General features: G+C 38.9%; 1 protein-coding gene and 1 long non-coding RNA gene across 2 annotated transcripts in view; one reads left to right on the plus strand and one right to left on the minus strand.

Annotated features, from left to right (window-relative positions):
- The window catches only part of rap1gap2a (RAP1 GTPase activating protein 2a), a 40,295-nt gene that overhangs the window by 14,823 nt on the left and 8,483 nt on the right, over positions 1 to 16,989 (plus strand). The window contains exons 2-8 of the mRNA XM_034701029.1: positions 2,299 to 2,383; positions 8,994 to 9,029; positions 13,156 to 13,188; positions 13,404 to 13,625; positions 13,727 to 13,830; positions 15,001 to 15,079; positions 16,265 to 16,318. Of these exons, the coding sequence (XP_034556920.1) occupies positions 2,299 to 2,383; positions 8,994 to 9,029; positions 13,156 to 13,188; positions 13,404 to 13,625; positions 13,727 to 13,830; positions 15,001 to 15,079; positions 16,265 to 16,318 (613 nt within the window). The remainder of the gene's footprint in view (positions 1 to 2,298; positions 2,384 to 8,993; positions 9,030 to 13,155; positions 13,189 to 13,403; positions 13,626 to 13,726; positions 13,831 to 15,000; positions 15,080 to 16,264; positions 16,319 to 16,989) is intronic.
- Positions 244 to 16,696, minus strand: LOC117825278. The gene is made up of 3 exons (XR_004633825.1): positions 16,599 to 16,696; positions 727 to 771; positions 244 to 398 (listed from the first exon to the last, which is right to left on the minus strand). It is a non-coding gene; the product is annotated as an uncharacterized LOC117825278 (long non-coding RNA).

Raw genomic sequence — 16,989 nt, forward strand, 5'->3', positions numbered from 1 at the left:
CCCACATACACAAAGTGAACTAGGAGACATGGTATCTGGCAAATTGACTAAAAAATAATAACTTTCAAACAAAAATGTGTACAAACTTACAAAAGCACAATGGACGCATGGTCAGACACCTGATTCCTACATAACCTAAAATTGCCATGAGAGTGAGTGACTCCACCTACTGTAGTCTCAGTAGAGCTTCAGTCTTGATATTTTTGAATGTGAATATTGGTAAGAAACACATTTTCTGAAGTGTTAAATGTAACATTTTAATATATTTCAACAGATGAGGGGCTGCAATACTATTGCACCATTTGATGACTTCATAATCACTTAAGACTGCATGTAGCCCCTCCCACAGGGAATGCTAGCTGCAGTCGAATAGTCCTTTTAGGTTAAGAGGGTTCCAACTGTAAAATGACCCAAACATGTTTAAGTATCAGTCATATAAAGAGCTGTTCAAATGTTCCAAGTGATACTGAAAGGAGCTTCATTACTTCCTTTATTATCATCTTTAGCACAGGATACACTGGACCTTTCTTTATGAAAGGAGAGAAGAAAAACGACCCACAATTCATTGCATCAACTATATTTAAAGAGACACACCTCTTGGCCGACAAGTGATCAACCAGCAGAAGGTGCTGTGAAAAAGAATTTCCCCAAGGGGACAATAAAGTCTAAAGTCTAAAGCCTAAGTCTAACATGACCGCATAGATTTTTATACTTTCAGCAACTTACCTTAAAAGCTTTCCTTCTCTTTCTATGTCCTTTTCATCCTCACCTCTGGAACAATAGAGCAAACAACCGTGTTACTATAGTTACCACGTTACACATTAAAACAGAATCATCCATCTTACATTAACACAAATTATGTTTAAAGCCTCATTACTCTCATGAATAAAGATTTGAATGGCATGTTTTGAATTTAAGAGTTATGTTGAATTTTAAAGCTGATGGCCAAATAAGAGCTCTTAAGTTATGCTGCCATTCATGATCCAGTTAGTCAGTTAACCATCCCAATAACTGATGACTAGCTGAGTGTCAGAATAGTTGTTTGTTGCAGCCCACTGTCTTCAAACATCATATACTCTATAATGCTGTGAGCTAGCATACTGCTACTGTATGTACACAGACTGAGAATGGGATCTGCAAAGGCTAAGTGTGTGAAAATTGTGTCTTCAAGACAGTTTTAATCAAGGATTGAAGAGGAATTTAAGTTCGGCCAAACTGAGAATCTGGTGGTTGGTGGTCTTCTTTATTTGATTGGTTTGCCTTTGAGTCTTGAAAAAAAGTTTTGTGCCTATGAAAGTCAATTTTTAAAAGCTGTTGTGATTCAATTTGTCAGGGAAAAGGGTTACAATCAGTTTGTTCCTATCTCTCATGCTCTCCTCTTCATTTGTAAGCCCCTTTGCTCTTTCAAGTTGACTGTTTCACATTTCCATTCTTGGTGCTAATGAGTGTTTTTACTGCTCCTGTCCACTTGACAAAGACACCAAAAGGAAAAGAGAAGAGTTGTTTTTGTTTTAGCTAATGAAAACTGAGGATTTTGATTGTACATCCACTAAAAATGAAACTCATGTCAAAATTATATCTGAAATGACCAGTTATGGATTCCCACAGTTTAAAATGCAGATTATGGTTGAATGCATACGATTAATAGACTTTCAAAGTATATGGTTTCAAGATGAGATGGCTGCACTGTACACCCAACAAATTGTCTCCCAGTGACAGCTCAACCTTTTACATCAGGGATCATTAATGTGCACTCGTGCTTCAGAGTGCTTTGCAGAGAAGCAACATGAAAGAGGAGAAGAGACTTTCTTCTCCCAAAGGACTTGTCTTTTAGTCTCCTTGATAACCCCTAGGACTCCTCAGCGCATATTAAAACAGCAGAGAGCCCTGTGATACCTCATAAAGTCTTTTCAACAGCCACTCGGTTTCATTGTGAAACTCTGAAGTAGCTACGTTAAAAGTCAAAACTGTATATTTTTAGGTGATGGCTCCGAGTCTAAACTACTTTGTGAACAAGAAAGGGAAAGCAATACTGAGTGAAAAATTATATTTGCTAGTCTGTTTGTGTTAAAATGGCGAGATTTCTGTAACATGATGTGATCCTGTTGAACATCACAGAGAAACAGTAGAATATGTCCCTTTATCAACAAACTTACATGAGGAAAGGACAATGCTTTAGCCTGAACTTATTTCTGTTGAAGTGTAACTGTACATGATGAGGACAGATGATTTTTAACTTAACTGTAAACTCTTGTAGAGATGAAAATCAATAAATTAACTTATGTCTTTTCTCTCCAGGAAGCAGGAGCTGCTCACCATATCCAGTGTCCCTTTGGGAGAATGTCCCCCATCACCCCCCCGCACTGCACCGCCCAGCATGAAGGTAAGACAATCAAACTTATTGTTCATGCAATATGTTCTTTATTTAATTCATGGGAATAATATATTTTTAAAGATTTTGATGTTGCTTATTGAGAAGTTACTTCAGACACTAGGCAGCTCACAGATAGTAAAAAAAACTGCAGTGTCTCAACTTACAAAAGAGAAAAATAATTTAGATTTATCCTGTGGTGTCAGGCTGGGTCATGACCAGTCATTGAAGAGGAAGGTTTTAAAGGTTATCCCGGCTATTGGCCAAATTCCAACGTATTCGTGTCCGGTCCGTCTCTGATCCGTCACAGCCCTGAAGTTGGATGGTTTCTATTCTAGTTGATGTGTTTACTTCAACTGGATTCGCTCTGTTGCATTCCGGCTGCGTCTCTGATCCGGCATGCCTGAGACCTCCAGATCAGATATGTAAGACCTCTATTTGTGACAGATGCTGGAGCACAACGCATAAATCTCAACAGAGCAGATTGAGTGGGACAGGAAGTCAAAACAAAATAAAAACATCTGGTTACTTTTCAGAATAAAACACTCTGTTATCGCTAGATCGTATTTCACTTAACCACAACAACAAACCGTTGTGGGAACTAAATGTTTATCTGCTGTTTAATATAATTCTAAATACCCTTCCTCTCCCAAAATAACCTTTTTTTTTTAAATCAAGAAATTATTAATGTGAAGGAGTTATTGGGAAGGAGGGACAGTTAGATGACAGTCAGTCAGTGCAGATGATGCAGAGCCAGGCCTGGAGTTAACAGATCAGAGGTTTTAGGAGGCCAATAAAGACAACATGGATGAGGAGAGGTTTCGGATTGATTCAGTGATTACTGCAGAAAATGCTAGGTCTCTTGACTCCAGCTGTCAAGCGGTACTGCTCAGTGCTGCGTTCTGAAAACGCAGCCGGTGGGTGTTGAGCGCGAGAGAGCACCGCTCCAGACCGCAGTGGATTGGAGACAGATCTAATGGAAGTCTGACGTAACAGTATCCTAGAAGAAATTGTAATCACAGGAGACTTTGGCCAAAGCTGAAGCTCAGACAATTTAAAATATTTCACGAAACATCAGAGCCAAAACAAACTCAATATGAAGACAAATTATCACATCCTCCTCTCTTTTGTCTGTCTGAAATCTGTAGTGATATGATATATAATGGAACATTTTGCAGCACCTTTTGGGGAAGCTCTTTATAACTTATGAGGCTGTATGTTCCAACATTCATTTTTCAAGACGGATGTCCTCATTAGTTTAGAGAAGAGTCTCTCCGCCTGTCATGTGGGAGACGTTTCCCAGGTGGGAGAGTAATTCTTTGGTGTGGAAGTATCTGAGTCTAAAGGGAGCTGGACAGACAAAGTTTAGAAATTGGGCTGGTAGCTGGAAAGGTGCCAGTTTACTTTCCCAGGCACTGCCAAAGTGCCTTTAAACCATGCACTGAACCCTTAACAGCTTTAGGCGTTCATCCACCCCCTCACTTTGACATCTCTCCATTAGTGCGTGCCCATAAGATCCTGTTTCTGCATATGTGTGTAGCTCAGCCTATGTGGGTATAGATTCAACACCAGAGTGTAAAAACTAAATGTCCCCTTGGGGATTGATAAATTAGATTCTTCTTCACACTGTAATTCACTTGTTTAACAGCTGAAGTACTTGCTTTCTTCCTGCAGCATAATAAAAGAGAGAATTCATTTTGCAGGGAGGCAGATTAGCAGCTTGATGTACAAGAAATAGATGAAAGCTTTTGCAGGAAAGCCACTTTCTGCAGTCACCTTCAACGAAGCCATCATCATTAAATCTGCTAAAGAAGCACATGGGGGAATAGCAAATAGATGAGTAGAGGATCATAGGGATAATGAAAGAGGTTATTGACTAAAAGAGTGGTCATGCCATGACAAAAGGAAAAACATTTTATCCTGTGGAAATAAAAATTAATGAAAGAAATACAACAGAAAGCCTGAAGATATCAGTTATCTTTTCCATCTGTGGCAGATTTTATGCGCATGCCCTGAGATGTTTTGCAAACAATGCCTGGATATCACCTCAGAGGAGCACAATTCTATTGATGAGCAAATGCTGTCCTGCAGAGGAACACACAGCCCATAACTCATCATGTCACTGCAAAGCTAAGCTTATCCCAGGGCATCTAAAATTTGAAGACCCTGTTCTTCCTCTGGTATCCTCCACGATACTCTGTCTTCTGTCAAGCCAAAACTACAAAGTATTTGCAGACAACTCGGTTTTTTTCAGTATTCCTGGTGCTCAAGCTTCTTTAACGACAGATCTACTTTAGGAACACTTCATAGAAACTACTTGCCTGGTTGTCACATTGAAGACAAGAAAAGTCTTGCCAAGAGGGGCAGAGGGATCTGTTAATGCCAGGGTGGAGAAAGAGAAAAGCGTGGCCATCGTCAAGTGGAATGAAGACTAATCCCTGATTGAATCCTGCTGTACAATTGAACCTCAATACAAAGCTTGGCGCTGGAACAAATCAGACAAAGCATTTGTGGAAGTCAACAGGCCACAATTTGTGAAGGAGCACAACACAGTAATGGGAGGTTAGACCTCCTTGATGCATTTGTTGCAAGGTACAAGTACCCTGTAATGTTGTAGAGGTGGTGCTTTTACCTGTTATGGCAAATCATAATGCTAGGCCTTGTTGATGCATGGCTGATCTGCCACAGTAACTCTTAACTATGGGGTGTCAACAATCTACTGAAACAAAGGATGCAGAGGCTGCAACTAGCCTTATTCTATTCACAGAGGGGTCACCATGCCCCTTATGCAACATCACGTTCACGTAGATCAGGTTACACACTGGCCTGTGAAATGTGACCAATATGGCTGTTGCCACAATCTGCAAAATCAATGCAACCGCCATTCTCTGAGAAATGTGATGTGCATCTTTGCTTCACTTCTTTCATAATATGAAATAAATAGTTTCTAATATGTTCCAAATATCATTAAGCCTAAAAGCCTCAAATACTGATAATCGTTCAAACATTATGCTGATGATAGAGGTTTTTCACTTTTTTTTCACTATGCATTTTATCAAATTTTCTACAACAGTCTGTTGCTCAGGACCTCCATGATATGAGGCAGTCTTTTTATTTTTATCCAGTTTGCACATTTTTGTGTTGTATAACAAACCAGAAAAAATATTTTGACAAAAAGAGCGGATTTATTTACAAGTGAGGAATGAATTTACCATAACTGCCCAATGTAACCTATATTAACCCCAAACTAGAGAAATGGGCCAAATAAAGCCACGTAAGGTCATCCCATCATAGAGCCTTAGGGAGGACTTTGCTGTCAGAGGAAACATGGCACACTCACCTATCATACTCACAGGCTGCTGAAGCTTGGCAATGTCCTTACCTACAGCAACCTGACCTCCTGGGCAGAGCTGCTCCACATTACAGATCACTTTTGTCATTTTGGACAAAGTAAAAAAATGTGTTTCATGTGGTCTTTTAAATCGGTCTGATGCTCTCAGACAGAGACCTCAGGGGTGGCTGTGACTCAGTACCAGTCGGTTGTCTCTCATTTGGAAGGTCAAGGGTATTATACCAGGTCCTGCTGTCCACATGCCAAGGTGTCCTTGAGGAAATCACTTAGTCCCAAAGCTGTTTAACCTTAAAAATCATTGATTTACTACAATTTAATACAATTGATATCTAGAATATAAAATTAACATATTTTAAAAAATATGCTTAATGAAAATAATCTGGTTGTGCTTATGCCCCTGTACTCATTTATTTCAGGGGTGCTTGGATAAAATGTTGGATGCTTTAGCACCCCTAAAAAGGGTCTAACAAAGCCCATGGTCAGAAGACTATAAGCGCTGTATAAATAAACAGTCAAAACACAGTCCTATAATTTTCTTTTTAAGAGAAATGGGTCCAGGTTTGATGGGTTAAGGGTAAATCGTTAAATTACTTAGTGCTGACACAGCAAATCAAAATGTAAAAGTGCTTGGTCCATGTGGCCAATGTATTGTGTGCATTTGTGCGTGTGTGTGATTGTTTGTGTTCGTTTGTGTGTCTGTAGACACAAGCACACTGGAATGACCTGTTCTGTCTTCACGTATGATTCAGTTTGCAGCCTGACTAGACTTTCCTGTTCAAGCATTAGCCATTAAAAGGAAAATGCGACATGTAGAAAGAAGGTAAGAGGGAGACAGAGACACAGACAGAGACAGAGACAGAGGGCACAGATGTCTTAGCAGCTGTGGGAGGGTAAGTCTGCATTTTGACACACAAAACAACAGTATATGTTAGTGTTTTTGTTCACTTTTGTTGTGATTACCAGTTACTTCTAGGTATTAGCTTGCTGATTTTTGTGCAAATACAACCCCTGTGTTGTATTTGTTTCTCTTATCATGCAGTTCTGTCTACTGAACTCTGCAGCAATGTGCTCAGTTTGAAAAAGCTAGAAGAGGAGCAACATTTTCTCTGCATTAAGACTCCCTCTATTCCTTGATGGTCCTGTTTTACAGCTTATTTTTCCATGTGCTTAAAATGTAATGGAATACTTGACTAGTTGATGCAGGTTATGTATCTCCGGAAATAGTGTGTGACTGAATTGGCATGCTTGTAAACAGCAGAGTCACTCCTACAAGTACAGTATTTCACAACAATATTTCATAACCTAGGAACCAAGCCAAACAGTATCGACCGATGTAGAAAAGTAAGTACAGAAATATCAGTCAGTGTTCAAGTTATGTCAGTTTGCTACTATAAAGATGCAAGCGTGTTTGCCCATCCATATGGCTCACGTCACCTTATGACCCAGAAAAGGAGTCGTGTTGTTGGAAGAGAGATGAGTTTCTGAACAAACTGTCTGTTTAAGGTGGGAAAATGACTGTGTGTTACTGTGTCAGGGTTTTTGTTGCATATAACCAACTTGAAACAACAAGTGACCTTTGGATATATTAAGAAGAGCCTGACCTTTGCAAGATATGTTCGACTTAGTAGGACTAATAAGAAACAAAAGGATGTGAAATGAAAGAAAGTCAGGTAGCATATGTAAGGTATTCCCATTCAATTTTGTTATCCAAGCTTAAATTGGTATTATAGATAAAGTCAAGTGCTCTGATATGCCTTTAATAAAAAAAAAAGAGAGCAAGATAAGATTGGGAAGCCATTGTCCTTGTGTGTGTAATTTTTGTACAATATGTAGATGGTAATGCTCATGAACCTAAAGGAATAGGTGCCAGGTTAGAAAGTATCTGAATACATTTATTTAAGTTAGTAGTTTTTTGTACTTTGAGTAGTTTTTAAAATAAGTACTTGTACTTTAGTGTTTCCTGCAGGAGGTATTTTAGCTTAATTAGATGTTGCATAGCATGTGTTACTGAGTAAAAAATAAAATAAAAAGCACAAAGATACAAGCCTCCAATCAACTACATGACTACTAGCGTATTGGTTAATGTCAAGTGAACATGCATGAAGTGAAGAAGAAGATCACAAGAAGAAAGTTGGAAATGTATTAACAGATTCAGCCTTCTTGGATCAATGACTCATCAGCTGAACATCACTTTTACAAATCCAACACCTCCTCCCAACCACAGGAAGTTAGACAGCTAGCAAAAACCTTAGGTGTGATACTGGAAAAAAACTGAACCGAAATATCCAAAAGGCTGCAACTAGCAAGGTGCTGACAACAATCTCACCTCACACACTGATGGTCTAAACTTTGACGTCACTCTTGAGTGACGTCACAGCTCAGTATCTCTCTGTATTATCCCTGTAACCATGCAGTTGGCTGAAGGCTGAGTATGCATGATGGCTTCCAACAGTGTCTTCTTAACAGATGTGATTGTTGTTGCTCTGCGTATGTTGAGGTTTAGTTACAGCACTTTTTTGGGTTGCAGCACATAAAAGGGAATGACAGCAATACAAGTCACAATGCTGACTTACAGTTTTTGACTGCTGGTACATACAGTAGTTACACTTTGCAGAGCCTGGCATACAACAAACATAGAATTGAATAGAATTGAAATTTATCTTAGACGTCATGTAATCACTGTTTTGAAACTTTTTGTTGTATTCATTTTAGGTGCCACGTGTTTGTGACAATTTTGTGCTTGTTTCCATTGTTTTTAGTTTGATGCTACTTATTGTTCATTTGCTCAGATACTGGATGTAAGCGTGTGTAGAAATGAGCACAAAGACCACAAACCATGTAGATCATAATTGCTCTAATAGCTTGTTAATTTTGTAAAGCTGGAAGCCCTGGGGACCAGGATGTATGAATGCATTCAAGGATGTACCTTATGTCTGGTTCTGCTTTTCCTACTTTCCAAGAAACCGGTTCATGTTCATGTTCATGTGGGTATGAGAGGCTGTTAGGAAAGTCTCTCCCTTGCTCTGCCCTCTTGACACAGCTAATTTTATACTGTGGGGGAGATTATTTTGGTCAGCAAGATCTGCTGCAGTCAACAGCAGTCTGCCTATGTGAGACCTTCAAATTCAGAAACTGGAAGAAGTAAAGCCAGCTCAAGGTTGATGACTGTAAAAAATGCATTTGTTGATAATGGGGCCATAAAAATGTAATTTCAGTAGTTTTTTAGACTTTTTAAACATTTTTTTGATTAACTTTTTTTGTCTGTTTCAGTCTGCAGAGTTCTTTGATATGCTGGAGAGGATGCAGGTAAGAATTTGAATGATGTGAATCTGTTTCTTCTTTGTTGTTCTTATTTCCCATCCTGATTTGACCAGTTCTATTCTATTTCCTCTGTTCTGTCTCTCCAATTTCCTTCAATTTAGTTCATGTAAAGCTTCTAGTTTGAATCATAATTGTTCTATAAGAACAAGTCTGTTAACAATGAATTCATATACATGGGTACTGCAATTTCACTGGAATTAATCACACATACAGTCTCCTGCTGCTGGGATCTAAATGTTTATCTGCTGTTTTATATAATTCTAAATACCCTTCTTCTCCCAAAATAACCTTTTTTTTAAATCAAGAAATGATTAATGTGAAGGAGTTATTGGGAATGTGGGAGAGTTTGACAAGTCAGTCAGTGCAGACTGATGCAATGAAGAGTCGCACATATACAATAAATCTGTGCACCTGTGTATTCAAAAATATCAGCTTACATCAACTTGCTCTCTAGAGCCCCGTCATCACAATCTTCAATTTCAAAACTCAGCTGATAAAGTGTGCTTCAGTATTGTATTGTGGATGATGCTGATGATTGTGACATTTTTGGTATCAATCTCTTATTTCCTCTCCTTTCTTCTCCCTCTTCTAAATTAACCCTTACACACCTCCTCTCTTCATCTTTGTCTCTGTCTATGATTGAAAAGAAAAGCTTCACAGGAGCATCTTGATAACTTCGATATTGTTTATAATGACTTCCTCATGCTGCTCAGTCGATATGCACTTAGGCTGATGCACACCTGCAGACTTAACTGAGAAGTGTGTGTGTGCGTGTGTGTGTGTTTTCATGTGTACACTTATCAGGTTTCATTTGTTGGAATCCGTATCCGTGTGTGCTGTTCTATTTGTGATTACGAAATTACATTAGTTTTATTTATATTCAGAAATCTGCTGTCACATTCGACAAGTGCACAAAGGCGAGGACCCAAATGCAGTAAATATTCATTCCCAAAACATGTTAAAAAAAAAGATTTACAATGGAACAGAGTCCATAAGGTAAAAAATACTACATAAAGGAAACCGCAAGTCCAACATATAGCGGAAAAAAGCAAGAAGACCCACAAGAATAATCCACAGGAAGCATGGGTTGTTTAGATGAAACAAATTGTCACAGAGTGGAAAAATACAAAGACCCAATACACACTGCATTAGTCTCACCTGTGTCTCATTACTCAGAGGTTAGACCACAATCTTTGCATATGTTACAATGCTCTCTGTGTTAGATCAGGCGATCACAGAGCCATACATTTGTGTCACATCTGAACCAACAGACATGACCGACTGCACAGTGGTATCCGACCAATCATCAACGACCAATTTGATGACACTGTGGGAGGGCGGGCTGACTGGGCTCGGCCAGACGAGACCCAGAAATAAAACTAGCAGTTACTCACTGGGTTGCTGAAGTGCATCTGCTATTTATTACAAATATTATGCTTTCTTCAGTCTGTCGTTGTAGCCCCTCAACGACACATGAAATATCATGGCACCAGCTTCATCATTCTCCGGTTGCTGTGCCACACCACACTTTGCTCTTATAGATCAACTGCACCGACGACACAGAACAAATCATAGAAGGCAAGGCGAAAAATCAAACATGTTAGACCTTCTGCCTGCAGGTCAAGACATGAAGCGTCCCAGATGCCTTGATTGTCATTCACTAAGACACACTACACTCAATAAAATGATAGATTTTCCAGGCTGATGGGTCACGACAGCCTACGTCTGCTGGATCAAGCTATAATCCTGTTTATGGTCGGACCTCGACTTATGGAGTCTGTGGTGGCCGAAAAAGGCAGAATATCGGCAACAGCCCAAACAATCGCCATTTTCAGAAGTGTTGCAAATACAGAAATGACGCAAACTTAAAAAGACATGCAAAAGTCCAAAACAAACATCACGTTGGAAATGCACAAACAATGCAAAGTCAAAAATACTCAAAAGCAGAAAACAATTGAGATGAACAAACATTAAATCCAACTTTTTTTAACAAAGGTGCTCCAGGCCTGCAGGGGCACTTACTAAATCAACAGCTTTTTAATCCATGGGGCACAGAAGCAGACACTGAATTAACAGTTATTAAAGACAGAATTAAGGTTATGAATGATTAACGCCATTAGAGCGCAGCGTGTGTGACAACCGTGTCTTCATGTCCACTGTGCTAAAAGACGATCATATAATACCACCTTAGTATAAGCATGTAAATGAAACCCATTCAACTTTATGGGGAATAGTTTCTGATGGACAGAAAGCTGTTAGCGCAAGCTCCGAGCATCCTGGAGCAGCCTCACAGAACCTCAACTCAGGTCTCTGAGGTGAAGAGAATATTAAACCTGTCATCCACACCAAGTCTTCACCTCAGAGACCTGAGTCAGAGTCTTTAAGTCAGACTCTTCTAGCCACAGTGAATTTTACATTAGTCCCTGATGTCATATTAAAGTTTTCCCATCCAAACAACAAGTTCAGTGTCTGCTCTTCTCAGCAACAATAAAGCTGTTTCACTTAGTGCCCTTGCAGCTGTTTTCCTGCTTTGTAGTGTTTTTGACTTTGCATTGTTTGTGTATATGTGTGCTCTTAATAGAGCAGTATTGGCATTTTGCAGCACATTTTTTTAAGAGCAGTGTTGCAATTGGTGTTGGACTTATGCATGTGTTTTTTAAGTTGCTTCGTTTGTGCTTTTACAGCGCGTTTCTCACAATGAAGGTTATTCAGACTGTTGCAGATCGTCAGCCCTTGTCGGCTTCCGTAGAAGATATAGGTGAAAAAATATAAAATGGGACTAATCTTTAGAGGCAGGAAAATACACAAAGGCAGGAGGTGAGCGAAAAAGAAAGGGAATAGTAGATGACAAAATATAACAGGTATATCTCAAAATGAAATAAATACAAAATTAAACAAGGCTGACTCATGATATCTTCTGATGCCTTATTTTCCTCATATGCTGAGTCATATCAACACACCTTTTCACTGGTTCTGAACTCTAATTGGCATTTACACTTTTTCTACCTGGTTGGCTTTTTATACTGGCATATTTATCCAAAACGCTGCAAACAGAGGAAACTCAGTCATTGTCAGGGTGACATGTCCAAGAAAAGGCTAAAAGAAGGAGGAAGGAATTTGCATATCTGGGAGCTTGATTCAAAGAGCAAGGATGATTAAGCATATATCTTACTTATGGGAAAGCGTGTCTGTCCGTTTATGACTGTGTCTGTGTGTACATGCTGAAGAAAGTGATTTAGTATGACTCACTGGTTTGTTACCTAGAGACAACATGGTCTGAAATGAGAATACCATGTTCCAGCACAGTTTTTTTTTTAAATTCACAAATAAAAGTAGAATTTTCTTTTTTGACCCTTGTGCTTTTCCATCCTCATGCTGCATACGGACACTTATAAGGTTCCCAAAGCTGAGGAGACCAAAAGATGGAAGGTGTGACAAGACACAAGACACACTGATACACATCTCATCAGTTTCTGTTATCGAGTCCATCTCTCTGCATGATACCTTTCAACACTACCACATACTGCATTCCTGATTTGCTCTGTGGTTGGTCTCGTCTCATCTGTTAGCCATTCTCAACACTTCTGTGAATACTTTTCACATTTTCAGGGCTTTTAAAGTACAAATCAATATCCTTCTGATCTGATTGATTTTCAGTAGAACAAACTCCAACTGTTAATTGATCCTGTCTGGGCTGCCAGAGTCCTGACCCCTGCTGTTACAGAATACAAATGATGGCCGTTTTTTCAGTAGCACCGTTCTCTTGGCACTGCAGACAGCCCTCAGCATTATTTAGAGGTCAGACACTGGAACTGTGCTACGTTTGCAAACTGATAAATTATAGGATCATAACAGCTCTGTCCCAGAGAGGCTACTGAATCAAAACTGCTATGGCGTCATCAAGAGTGACGTGTCCTTATTGATTTTTGTTGATGACTCTGCATTTTTGGCTGTTGCGTCATTGCCCAACTCTCCATATGGCACATAATAAGTTGTGTTAATTTTCTGTATGTGTTTGTGTGGCTGTGCTTACAACTACCATTGTGGTGAAAGTCTTTGAGTCCATTTACATTTTGTCTTTTTAACTTTGAGTACATCTTCTGTTTTACAGGATGATTATATCCCCTACCCACGAATAGAGGATGTGAGTCATTTTTACTAACATATATTTACAATCTTAAGAGTAACCATTTGCTATGACAACAAAAGATAGTACACTAAAGTTGACATATTTTTTAACTTTTGATCATTATACACTCAAAGTTTTCTTTGGTAAGGATCATTCATGAAGATGTGTTTTCCAGAGTTGTCGTCCTTCATTATTATTTTTCCTGCCTCCCTTGGGCCCTCATGTTAAAGGTTCTGGAGAAAGGTGGCCCATACCCCCAGGTAATCCTTCCACAGTTTGGGGGTTACTGGATTGAGGATGTGGAGGCACCAGCAGGGACCCCCTCCTCCTCAGAGTCTAGTTTCTCTGGAGAGGAGGATGAAGGAGAAGGCATGAGTCCTGGTGGGGGCCACGGTTACCGCCTGGAGAGTAACAGCACAGCTCTAGCTTATCGCAAACATTTTCTAGGCAAGGTTTGTGGGCCTATATTAATGTCCGTTGAGCCATGTATTAAGTCTTAAATTGTGTGTGACCTACATTCACTGTCTTATACGTCCTCTTTTCTACACTCCAGGAACACATGAACTTCTTCTGCACTGGTAGCAGCATAGGGAACCTCATCATGTCACTGAAACACGAAGAGGCTGAGGCACAGGAGTTTCTACGTATTATGCTTAGGTAAATGAGCAAACATTGCACTCTTTGCAACCGTATCTTATTTTAATGGAAGTATGTCTGAAATGATCATTAACATCTGTGGTTTACCCTTCTTGAATGATTGTTTATCTTTTTTCCAGGCAGTGAATGTCTGAGAGATCTATTGTTTTTCTGTTCTCAAGTTTTTCAATTAGTTTTTCTTCTTGTTCCAGGTATTAGCAGGCATCAAAAAAAACATATATGGGTCTTGTTTGGCCTGGAACAAGATTTGTCAAACCACTAATTATATCAAGACTATAGAGTCGGCTAGCGATCTCTGAGGCTTTAGTTTATACAGAGGTACTGTGAACCAAATGCTAACATCATAATGCTTACATGTACAATAACAATGCTAAGCTTTAGATTGAATTCCTATTTTTACAGGTTTAATGTTCATCTTAGTAAAGGGTGTAAATGTTTTAACACTGGATAGTAACACAAAATACAACATCTGCTGATATAACAATATTCGTTTTTACTATAATTGGTCATTAACCATACATATATTAAAGGATGTCAGCAGGAGTATCATATGGGGGATATAAACTAAAAACAAATTGAATGGTAATCCATTGCTTCTTCTTTCAGAGATGTGGGAAGGTTCAGTCTTGTTGAAAGTGGTGGACACGCTTATTCATAGACAGTTCAGTTTAAGTTAAGGCCAGCCCCCCTCCCTCTCTTATGTATTTCTCATTTATTGTATGTAGGTGTTATCTTTGTTATTTCTTACTCTGAACAGAATGGTGCTGCTGTCATGCACAGCTTTCTTGCAATTATCACAGTTGGTGACATTCTCACCAACAGGCAAGAAAAACAATGGAGTAATGTTGTTTTTGATATGCCATCATGGGTGCTGCATCAGGGACGGCAGCCAGGTGATGGCTAATCACAATCTTTGACAGTCGACACTGATAATGCCAAAAAAAACCTGCAAATATCACACATCACATTGCTTATTACTGCCCTCTTTTTTTATTTTGTGTGTGTGTGTGTGTGTGTGTGTGTGTGTGTGTGTGTGTGTGTGTGTGTGTGTGTGTGTGTGTGTGTGTGTGTGTGTTGAGATGGTCCCTACTTCACCTTAATGCATATGAACAAATCAGAGTTTAATTTGTGAACAATCAAAGCATAACCCTCTTTTCTCTTCAAATGTAGGTCAAGGGTGAAAACAGTCCATGAAAGGATCTCTTTAGCAGGCATCAGCCAACTGCCCAGTGTTCCCCAGATTGCCAAGGTAAGCCACAGATGCAAGTACACAAGGTGTAAAAATAGGAATTGATAAGAATCACTACATTCCCCAAGTAAGAGAACAACATCAAGCATGGCAGCTGAGAGTGCATGATTTGATATAAGGAAGCCAGCTCTTATCTTAGATAACAAGCGTATAAGAAGAAGCAAGAAGTAATAGTTTAATTTATTATAAATATTAAAAAATTGTTACGTCAAAACTCTTGGTCTCTTAGTTAATAAAGACAGACATTGGGATTTTTTCTGGGAGCTGTGTTGGGGTAATTTTAATGATTGGAGTCTTAAATAGGCTGATCCTTGCAGCCACTGAAACAGGATACCTTTGACTTCCTTCCAAAGTAGAAACAGAAGAACATTAAAAATGAAATAGTCATAACCACCTCCCTTTTATCTTTACTCCTAGAGCAGTGGTAATCACTCATTGCAGGCAGACTTAGATAAAGATGTTACCAAGAATGATGGGTCACTAAAGTGTTTACAAAGCCAAATTATTATAATTGCAAATACAGTTGTAACTCATATTACATTTATAAGTAAGCCTATGTACCATATGACATAACTTCGTACCTTAGTGTGTACATTTTCCAGTGTATATACACTACCAGTCAAGAGTTTGGAAACACTTTCTTATTAAAGGGTTTTTATTTATTTTAAACACTGTAGATTAATACAAAAGACACCAAAACTATGAAAGAACATATATGGAATTATTTAATTAATCAAAAAATGTGAAACAAACCAGAATGTGTTTTATATTTTAGATTCATTAAAGTAGCCCCCTTTTACCCTCATGACAGCTTTGCACACTCTTGGTATTCTCTCAGTCTGCTTCATGAAGTGGTCTCCTGAAAGGTTTCTAATGAATATGAGCCTTGCCACAAGTTAATTTGTAGAATTAAATGCCTTCATAATGTGTTTGAGACCATTGGTTGTGTTGCTCAGAGGTAGGGTTAGCACACAATGGACAGCCCTATTTTGACTATAGTGTTATAATCCATATTATGGCAAAACCATATTATTTCATAGTTTTGATGTCTTCAGTATTAATCTACAATTTTCAAAATAATTAAAATAAATAAAAACCATTGAATGAGAAGGTGTGTCCAAACTTTTGACTGGCAGTGTACATGTTTCTCAAATGATAGTAATGGTCTGATTTTGTTTATTTCAGCTTCTGTGTGACGATGCCACAGGGCTGAAGTTCAACCCAGCGCTTTACCCAAGAGTAAGTTTGGTCAAAACTCACATTTTATATATTCATCCAAGATGACACAGGTCTCCCACAAATGTTGAACTGTGACGGAGCGGCACCCTCTGACACAAACGCACACACACCGACGCACATGCAAATCAAACTCCCCCCTCTCCGCCAGTGTCTCAATTCATCCAGTAAACAACAACAGTATCCTGTTGTCCCTCTTCGTTTCATAGAGTGCACACTTGTACAGCTCTTATTTTTATCTGAAACATGAGTAACATATTTACACAGCGTCTGGTTCACTTACCCGCTACGGTGCTTTGCATACGCTCTCCGTCAAATTCCCACGCGTGTTTTACAACAAGAACCAACAGAGCGCATCATTTCCGCAGAGTAAATAGGCGGATATGGCGGGCAAAAGTGGTCACATGGTTTCTCAAATTTTAACTTTTGGTTGTGTTGTAATTTTTGTTCTAAAATATGTGGTTTGGGTTTGAATGAAATGCCAGCTAAAATGTTTAAAAGATCATTGTGAAATATATTACAGTTTAAAGTTGAAAATGCCTTAATTATTGGGAGGGGCTAGAGGGTTCAAAAAAAGGGCTTCTTTGGGCTCTTTAGTTATAGTCTTGTTTTGGTTGCATTGAAGGTAACAGTGTGTGTTTGTCAGTACTGCCATTTCTTTTTCATGTGGACTT

This window comes from Notolabrus celidotus, chromosome 14 (assembly GCF_009762535.1).
Source record: "Notolabrus celidotus isolate fNotCel1 chromosome 14, fNotCel1.pri, whole genome shotgun sequence".
Lineage (NCBI taxonomy): Eukaryota > Metazoa > Chordata > Actinopteri > Labriformes > Labridae > Notolabrus > Notolabrus celidotus.